The sequence below is a fragment of the Rhodamnia argentea genome, chromosome 2 (genome assembly GCF_020921035.1).
Source record: "Rhodamnia argentea isolate NSW1041297 chromosome 2, ASM2092103v1, whole genome shotgun sequence".
NCBI lineage: Eukaryota > Viridiplantae > Streptophyta > Magnoliopsida > Myrtales > Myrtaceae > Rhodamnia > Rhodamnia argentea.
In genome coordinates, this window is record NC_063151.1 from 7,814,365 (window position 1) to 7,824,118 (window position 9,754).

Sequence of the window (9,754 nt, forward strand, 5' to 3'; positions counted from 1 at the left end):
ATTTTACCGATTAAATTATGAACGAATGTAATGCTCAGATTCCGAGAAATCATAAACATCTTCACTCTATGGAAAAGTATTAGGTTCGTCCAGTAAAACATCGCAGATCTCTAATAAACTGTAGATATGCATTGGAGGTGCGAAACCTCGAAATGGATAAGGATTCATTTTTATCACTAGCGTCAGTAAATCCCCCATTCGCTAACGTTGACCGGCTCTGTCGGGCGGCAAGAAGACATCGGTCGACTCTCCCTAGAACCAACTTGTGACAAGTACGGCTGATGGGATCCAAGTTTTACCATAAGGGTCATTCATATTCCAACCCACACACGGACATCTACGCCTGTGCGTGGCTGCTGTTGATCCGCACCTAGTGGGGGGGGAAGAACTTGCTGACTTTGGAGTAGGGGAGAGGGTTTGGTTATCAGTTGCTTTCTCCGGTGCACGACCCCACGCTCGGCCATTATTATTATAATCCCCACACTGAGATTCTATGAAAGACTTTTTCACATCTCGTTTACCTAATTTCTTTCCTTCTCTCTCTCTCTCTTTTTTTTTTTCCCATCTTGTCGTCGTCGTCGTCATCCATCCATAGTTTACTACTGTGCAAAATCTTTTTGTCCGTCCTGGGGACTAATCAATGGTGCAGATTCTCCATCAACCTTATAATATATTCCTCCCCCCCTGTATTGAGAAGCTATTCAGGTCGCTGGCATCCGTGTGCTGATGAAAGGGATACTTCCCCTTACGTTCCTGTCTACAATGCAACACCCTGTTGGGTTTTTGCCCAAGTCGTGGGGATTTCGTCAGGAACAATGATTGTTTTCCAGCAGTTGTGGTTTCCTGAAGTCGCCCCACTATCTCCCCTCTTGATCAAACGACTATCATGTTGAAGGGTCAGAAAGCATACCTCAATCTAAGGCTTCTCTTAGCAAACAAAAAAAAAAAAACTTACTTTTGTCTCGCTGGTTATTGTTGCTCGAGGACGCAAAACTGACAGGGCGAAAACGAACGTCGGCTTGCTATTTTTCGATACAAGTCTTTAAAGATTGGCCCGGAAAAGGGGGTACTATTCATGGATGGGGTCTAGAATACTTTGATTATCTTCCAAACAAGAGTCTCTAATTCAAGTTTCTTAAGGAAGATTGTTACACCGGGCGCGGGGGGCAGATTGGAGTCAAGGAAGCAACAGAGAAAGCCTCTTGATTTTTATGTTGTTTTCCTTAATGGGAAGACTTGCTTGCTGGATTGAACGAATGAAGCACTTGACCACTGCTTAACTGCTGCTTCTCGGATACGTTTGATTCGTCTCCGAAGCAAAGCAAAAAGCAAAAGGAAAACCAAATGGTGCCCTTTGGAATTTAGTCAGCGAATCTCTGGGGTGAGCTCACGAGGATTTGGTCTTTTTCTTCTTCTCCTCCTCCTTCCATTTTTTTTTTTTTTTTCCCACCATTTGCTACTTGTCCTAATCCAATTTGTTAAGTTAGGGAAAGAGACAGTCCCATTGTTTTTGCCTTAAAAACCGCATCCCCCTGCTTGTTCTCTTGTGCTTGGCGTTTCCTCTAAGTTCTTTGGAGAGATTCCCCTATCGATTTTTAGGTGAAGTCTGCCCCCGCAAAATAATGATTTTCTGGCTGCTGCTCTTTTCATCTCCCTCCGGTCATGACCAAGTTTTGAGGAACCATTACCTAAATGCCAACCATTCTAAGAATTTAAGCTGTTGAACGAAACATGGGAGAAGTGTTCAAAACATCATAAACATTTTGTATTGATGTCAATTCAATCCCAAATCTTTTAATTGTGCCCATTAAGTCAAAAACCTTTTCTTTGTGTGAATTAAGTCCATCGGATCAATTTTGACCGAAAATCACCGACACGGACGCCGGCCATTATCGCAAGTTGTCATACGTGGCATGACCGACGCCCGATGTGAAAGTTTTCAATATTTTTTAAAAAAATTTTGTTTTATTTTGTTTTATTTTATTTTTTGGACCGAGGCCAGCGAGAGTTTCACGGTCCTAGCCTGAGAAAGCGAGGGCCACAAGCCCTCACCCACATTTGGGCCAGGCAAGGGCCTTGTGGCCTAGAGTTAGCACCCTCGCTTGGGGCCGGCAAGGGCCGTGGTGCCCTCGTCCTTGCTTTGGCCGATGAGGGTACCACCGCCCTCGCCTAGTGCTAGCAAGGATTGGCCGACGAACCTCATCGGCCCTCGTCTATGGCCGACAACCCTCGCCAACCCTTAGTCCAATGACAAACAAAAGTAAAAAAAAAAAAAAAAATATCAAAATATTTAAAAAAAAATGTCCACACTAGCGCTAGTTATGCCATGTAAGACAATAGGTGACGGTCAACGTCCTCGTCGGTAATTTATCTTTAAAATTGGTTGGATGGACTCAATTGGCACAAATGCAAAAAGTTTAGGACTAAAATATCACAATTGAAAAGTTTAGAATTGAATTGGTATCAATGCGAAAGTTTTAGGACATTCTGGGCACTTTTCCCGCGAAACATGTTTTAATATTTGCTTGGTCTAATACTCTCCATCACGCGCAGGCTGTGACTTGGTTTAAGACTAAACCGTGAAAGTATGCCTTCATAGGACAGAAAAATAAGGAGTCAGAAAAATTTGAACTCACAATCTGTTGTGAGATTTTGTGAAATCCCTATCACAAGCAGATGAAGGTGTAGTTTAATAACAAACGACTTAGCAGTCATTTATGTGAGAATATAGAGTGGTTGATGAGTTATTAAGTATGTCGATGCTAGTGGGTTGAAGAGACTATTCAAGCTAGTGACTCAACCACTATTTTGAGGATGCTAGCACTTTGCAATCAAGAGGCCAAAATAATTACGAAAGAATAAAATCCTTCCAATCACCTTATTTGATTCAATTACCTTATTTTAATTCTAACTCCTCATATCCATCACGTAACATCATTTGCAAAAAGCATTTCTAACAAGAAATTACAAGTGAAACCTTGTAATAGCACAGCTAGACAGATGGAGTAATTTATACCTCCCTAGCTTTGGAGGATCGAAATCCCATAATGTATGAGCCTCATTTTGCTTATTTTCTTAAAATCAGTTCAGTACGACAAAAGACAATTGCCATAACTCCGCTCTAAGATATTATATGTAACTATTGGGAAGTTAAAATACACCACATCTTATAAAGGAAAAGAAGAAGAAGAAGAGAGGAGAAAACAAAGAAGCAGCCCACGGTTGAAAGCGCTCTGCAACTATCTTTCTAAGAAGTTGTCTACAACAGTTTCAAGAAACTCCCATTTCGAATCACGAGGAAAAGTATAAAAAAAAAAAAAATCTTCAAACCCATTGCATTGGTGCCAATTCAGTCTTAAGCTTTTCAATTGTGTTAATTTAATCCTAAACCTTTTGCATTTGTGTCAATTTTGGCAAAAAACTACCGACATAGATGCCGTCCATCTCACGTGACGTGACCAATGTTAACGTTGATATTTTTTTAATAATTTTTTTTATCGGTGAGGGTTGCGGCCCTCGCGAGATCTAGGCGAGGGCCGCCTCATTCGGGGTAGGTGAGGTTGTGGAGGGCCTAGGCGAGGCCATCACGGCTGCGGGACAAGTTGTGCAAGCCCTTGCAAGATCCGGGTGAGGGCCACCTCGTCAACCGCAAGTGACATCATGAAGGCCCTCACCTAGGGCCTTCGCTGCCCCGCCGGCTCTGTTCGAGGTAGCCCTCGCCGGCCAAAATGAAAGAAACAAAAAAGAAAGGAAAAAAATGGAAAAAATAGTTAAAAATTCAATTTAAAAAAAATAATCAAAAAATGCCTACCTCACGATGGCCTGCGTCTACATCACTATTCCCGACCCCAATTGGCCGTATGGATCCAATTGATGCAAATCCAAAATGTTTAAGACTAAATTGGCACAGTTAAAAGGTTTATGACTGAATTGGCATGAATGTAGTAGGTTTATGACTTTTCCGGTACTTTTTCCTAAATTAAGATTTAAAAGAGTTGTATTTCTTAGAAATATCTCGATAATATTAGCAGCTACTGAAAAAGAAAAAGACAAGAGATAAGAAGTGTGCTCCAAGTGTGCACTTAAGCGTGCACCGGGTGCATCCTCAAGATCGTTTAGCTTCTATATCAAGCAAGATTTTGTGAGATTACTGCCGACTATTTTAAACGTTTGAAATGTTAGACAAAATGGTGGTTTGCTATACTTATGCAAACAAGACTAGCAATCATTTGCTTTTGTTTGGGCATCGCGGCTCCCATGCACAAATTCGCATGACATAACGATTACAAAATAAAATTCCTAATGTTAACCACTCTACTGTGAAATCCATGCGAAGCAAACAGCATCATATGCCTAACCCAAGAAGTGGTCAAAACCAGTGGGGACTCATAACATGTCTCGTGTGTAATCATTCGTCGAGGTTTGTGTGTCTTGACATTGCGTTTTCAAAGAGAAAAGTCAAACAGAAGAAAGAGGAAACCAAGATTAGGCCAATGGAGAAGGTAAAACTAAAGTTGAGAGTGGCTTCTCCACATCGTCACTTTTCAAAAACTTGACTATCTCTTTTCTTTCATAGCTTAGACTAGAAGGGGTCCATATTGAATCATTCAATCATTAAATATACTTCACACGTTCGAAGAGTTCACATGCGCTTTCAACTGTGGATACTTTTGAAGTTCTACAAGTTTGGTTTGCGAAAGTTCATGGTATTCAAGGGTAATTAGGGCAACCGACGAAGCGAAATCACTATACATAACGATATATATGTCCCGATATAATGATTGAACTTGAAAATCACATTCCAACAATTCACCTAACTTGACAAAAGATTATATTACAATCGAGAGTTAGTAAAGTGCACATCCAAAGTCGACAAATGACACGACGCCACGGCCTAGACACGCACTTCCCAACGGAGATAATCAATCATCATATGCATAGCTAATACTTTACATGAATCATCCTTTTTGGAGGGTGCGAGACTAATAATAGCAAGACTAAAGGCAAATTAAGTTACTCTTTTTTTTTTTTTTGGTGGAATTTTCTCTCTCTTTTCAAGCCTCTCCAAAACTCAGAAATGATTCCACATATTGTTGGGCATGGCCACTTCGGACAAGAAGCTCTCAGAGCTCCCTTGATCTCCCAAGCTTGGCGAGTCCATCTTGGTGAGCTGATTCAAGAAGGCTTTTAGCACCTTCTTGTCACATGCGTAGGAGTCCAGATTATTGCAAGAACCAAAGTCGGGCATCGCCCCGAACGTGGATGCGCTAAGGATGTTCTTGGCCGGCATGCTCGGCTCCACCTGGATTGGATTGGCTTGGGTCGGAGAGAAAATGGAGAAGCAGGGCACTTGCTCGATGTTGCTTATAAGGTCGGGTTGAGGATGAGTTTGGTCGAAGGCGATGAAGGAGTCCATCAGCGACGGGAGAGATGAAGTGCCTCTGTTGTCGTAGCAACTGATCATTCCCATGCTCGGTTTGGAGGCCACTTCTACGCTCTTGAAGAACACCCGACACAACACCCAATCTTCCTGTTAACCAGGGACAAGAGATTTAGAATATTTTGAACAAAAGGATTTAAAAAAAAAAAAAAGCTCAATCAAATCTTGAGAAGATATTCAATGCTTTCAGCATGACTTCATATTAAAACTTGGCCTCGAGCAAATGATTGGTTAAACTACTATTTCGCGACCCGCTAACACTACCAAATTAGAAGCAGTCGACAGGATATCGGGACATTGTTTTTCATCTGCTAATTAAGGTCACACCTCGACCGCAAGTGGCTTATTTGTTTACAAGTTGGTTTAATCATTGTATGAATTAGTAATAGATCGAGGGATTGAAGCCGAAAGCTGGATGCTTATTTGGAGATAGCGATGGCCTTAGACTTCCGATGGGAGGTCAAGTTCCCCGATAATGTGAATAATTAGACTAAGACGTATCATTAGTCGGGCCTAATAAAACAATTAATCATCACCAATAATCAACGAGAAACATCTTAAAAGTCAGCTAATAACCAAGGTTCTTGTCCGACTCCTAGCTATAGTATATACTAAGACAAATTAGGGTTCGGTGCGCGAGCCGAAGGAGGAAAAAAAGACTCAACTTGCGCATAACTCCCGCAAAACCCATGAGGCTGAGAAATGGATGGTTGCTTTTTCAAAGTTAGATGGCAAAAACAAGACTCGAAAGAAAATCTAAATGGATAGTATGACCTAGAAACGTAGTAGGTTAGAAATCCGAAAAAATAAAATTGAAAAAAAAGGTGTTACCTTGAGAGAAGAAATCTTAGAGTTATTCGGAGGGCCGTGAGGACCCTCGACTCGGAACTCATGCATCACCCAGTCGGTCTTTTTGCCTTTAGGGGCTCTTCCTTGGTAAAACACCAAAGTCTTTCTCATGCCCACGAGCACACCCTTCCTAAGCACCGCCCTGTCTTTCCCCGTGGCCTTCCAATACCCGCTCGCTGTCGCCCGGTTTGTTCGGAGCCCGGTCGCGTATTTCCGGTCCCGTTGGCTGTAGAAGTACCACTCTTTCCCTCCCACACACGCCGTTTCTACACAATAGGCAAAAAGAAAGGGGAGAAAGGCATTAGCATAGAGGAAAGATCCCTTTTTTAAAAAAAAAAAATTTAGTCAAGGTTGCTGCTTGTCTTTTGTTTTCCTTCCGCTCAACCTTTTCCTCTGACCTCTTCAATCTTATACCACATGTCCATGTTTGAAAATTGATTTAATCGATGAAACTGATAGAAAGAATATCGTGTATACTAAGATAACTTCAAAGGGCAAAACTACATATGCGACCGTCTACTATGGCAAAGCAAACGACTTTGCGACTTTGTTAATTTCTAGCGCAGTATTCAAGCTACCATTGAATGAACGGATTGAACAAGTAAAGGAAAAATCTGGGGTATTGGTCGCTGTCATGTGAGCTTTGACAAAAGGTTCATTCACGGCAGACACGTGGCCGCCGCAGAAGGCATTTCATGTAGAGAAAATTGGCAACTCTCTCCATCCGTGGTCGGCCCCATTTGATCCAAATGCCGCTGCCGGTGAGGGGTCAACGTCCGTGGCTAAACATGCAGCAATGAGCTGAGCTTGAAATCCGGACATTCACGGTTGGCTATTCCAAACTTTTCAAAAACCTCCACTGTTTTCCTTGGAAGAAAATTTCGGCACAGCGAGCCGGAGAGGGCATGAAATTCTCCCCGGAAAAGGACAAGGAAAGGCTCTAGCGAAGCGATGGTGACATAGCCCTTTGTTTGATTAGGTGGAGAGGAAATGAAATATACATGTCGATACCTAAAAAAAATTTTCCAGTGGGTGAACACGTGTGGCGGATTCGAGGCTAGGGCCAATGGGGAGATATGACTTTTGGGGATTGGTCTCGGGGCATTGTAATCAGGGTCGCCATCATATCTTTTTGGTTAAAACATGACGCCAAAGATGGCGTCAAATCACCAAAAAGCAACGACTGCGAAATGCTCTTGAATTTTTGCTGTGGATTGGTGGTCATCTCATAATCCTGTGATATTTCCTAACTTGGGTATGGTGTGTGTGCGCGTCCTCTCGAGTCCATATTGTAGTTTTCTAGTCCCTTGTCTTGCACGATATCTTTACATGACTGTGATGTAAATCCTCGAGTCACCTCGTGTACGGCAAAACCTTACACAAGTTATGCTACAAACGTTTAACTATCTCTTCGATAGAAGATGATCTAATGTGAAGCTGTATATCCGACACGGCTAATACCCACGAGCCAAAATTTGGGATATTTGCAATTCTCGAAATATCAAACATCGGCAAATACATCATAGGGTGTACATGTACATAAAGTATTCACGTAATAACTTGCAGTGATGTGGATTAGTAAATGAACTCGTGACTTCACCTCATGAAGTTATTATATCGTTATAGTTGATGAGGAAATATATTTCGGTTTTTACGGTTCTTAAACTTTGGTGTACTACATGCGGTGGGGTGAATCCACTGCATAAGATTTAACTTTTTGTGCACGCACGCTAAGATTCTGCGGGAGCATCTAGGGTTTATAGGGCAGGCAAGGAATGCAATGCTAATACACAGCTGGAAAAAAAGATGAAGACTTGGCAAGGTCAAAGAAGCAACTATCGTGCTTGTCTTCATCAAACAAGTACAATAAATTCCTGGAAGATCACAGGCTGTTAGTTTTGCATTTTCAAACCTTCTGGGCCACAAAAGCCGATGACAAGCGCGCATACACGAATCGATACGAATGTGTCTATTAATGGCCAGTGCAGTTGCTCTCGCCTCACACCAAAAGTGCACTGCACTCCGCATCTAACCTTGTTTCTTTCCTTCTCCAAATGGAACGAAAAGGGATTAACCGACCCCAGTTGAAGAACAACAAGTATTAACGCTGCGAAAACCGACGTACGATCGGTTCTTCCCCGATAAAAAAACAGATGAGGAAAAGCTGTGTGTCGAGTTTGATGTGTATATGAGCAAGCGCATGAACTTCTCCGCACCGGAGCAAGCAAGTGGTGGGACAGAAAAGGCGATCCGGAAGCAGAAGTCAAGATGGGCGCGCATGGTGGAAGGAGAAGGTGAGATACTAACCGGGAATTTCCCAAGGTTCGGACTTGTTGAGGTCGACCTCGATCATGAGGAGAGAGTCAGAGCGGGTCATCTTCTTCATCAGATAATCGCAGACGAGCTCGTCGTCTTTCGGGTGGAACCTGAACCCTGGTGGCAACTTTGCCTCCACTATGCTTATGTTGCTCATTTTTTTCTCTGACTCTAGAGAGAGAAGAGAGAGAGAGAGAGAGGAGAGGGAGAGAGGTTGGAGAAGGTTAATTAGGCGAAGTAATAGGTGGGCATAAACAAAGGGTATAAATAGCGCCGGAGGTCAAACTGGGGATCATCCCGCAACAGAAGGAAAGGGGTGAGGGGGGGCGGGGGGGGATTGGATCTTGCGTTGATTGGGGGGGCCCCGGTGACGTGGCATGGCTGACAGCTGGCACTGGCAGTATGCTGATGTGTACTGGAACACCCCGAAAGATAGTGGGATCCTTCTACTGACCTCAGCTCAGAGATGAGCTGGAACCAAAAGCCAAAGATGCGAATTTTCAAAGTAGTTTTGAGTCTTGGAAAACTCCCAAAAAAAAAAAAGCAATTCGAGTCAAGCAATTTTTGCGTACACCCGGCGCGCGCAATTTCCGCTTCATTTATTTAGCGACCGAGATAAATTAGACTCGTATAATCAGGTACATACATAAGCTTTTCAAGTTACACGACACGTGACGTGACGTGACGAGGATGCTACTTTCACTCTCGGACCTTAAGCAACTTTGATTGTCCAATCTCTTAAACTTTCGAAGCGAGTTGTTCAAAGCTCAACGGGATATACGGTATCGGAAACTAGAGATCATTGGAGCAGATCCATTTCGCTTGCCGCCTTCGCCTCCTCCGGGCAAGGGGGGAAGTGCGAAGAAATCGAATGAAACAAAGGTAAATCCTCTTAAGGGTGTGTAAAATCTATTAGACATGGAGAGACCAATGGACTAACTTGTAGCATGGGAGGCGGGGCCAGACCCATTTGGAAATGTTAAAGTGTGGTCATTTGACTTTTCTTCAAGGCAGTTATTGCTGCAACAAAAAAGAAAAAAAGAGGGGGTCAATCCTGAGTAGAAAAGCTTGAGGAGGAACTTAATCCAAACCATGCTCAGATAGATTTGGGAGTAACGTGCTCGCTGGGGTAAGAGGAAAAAAAAAAAT

General features: G+C 42.8%; 1 protein-coding gene across 1 annotated transcript; it reads right to left on the reverse strand.

Annotated features, from left to right (window-relative positions):
- Nucleotides 1-4,799: 4,799 nt before the first annotated feature.
- Nucleotides 4,800-8,894, reverse strand: LOC115738551 (NAC domain-containing protein 21/22). Its single transcript, XM_030671174.2, has 3 exons — nt 8,597-8,894; nt 6,272-6,555; nt 4,800-5,530 (listed from the first exon to the last, which is right to left on the reverse strand). The coding sequence occupies exons 1-3, from the start codon at nt 8,760-8,762 to the stop codon at nt 5,072-5,074; spliced, it is 909 nt and encodes a 302-aa protein (XP_030527034.1). The 5' UTR covers nt 8,763-8,894; the 3' UTR covers nt 4,800-5,071.
- Nucleotides 8,895-9,754: the final 860 nt, after the last annotated feature.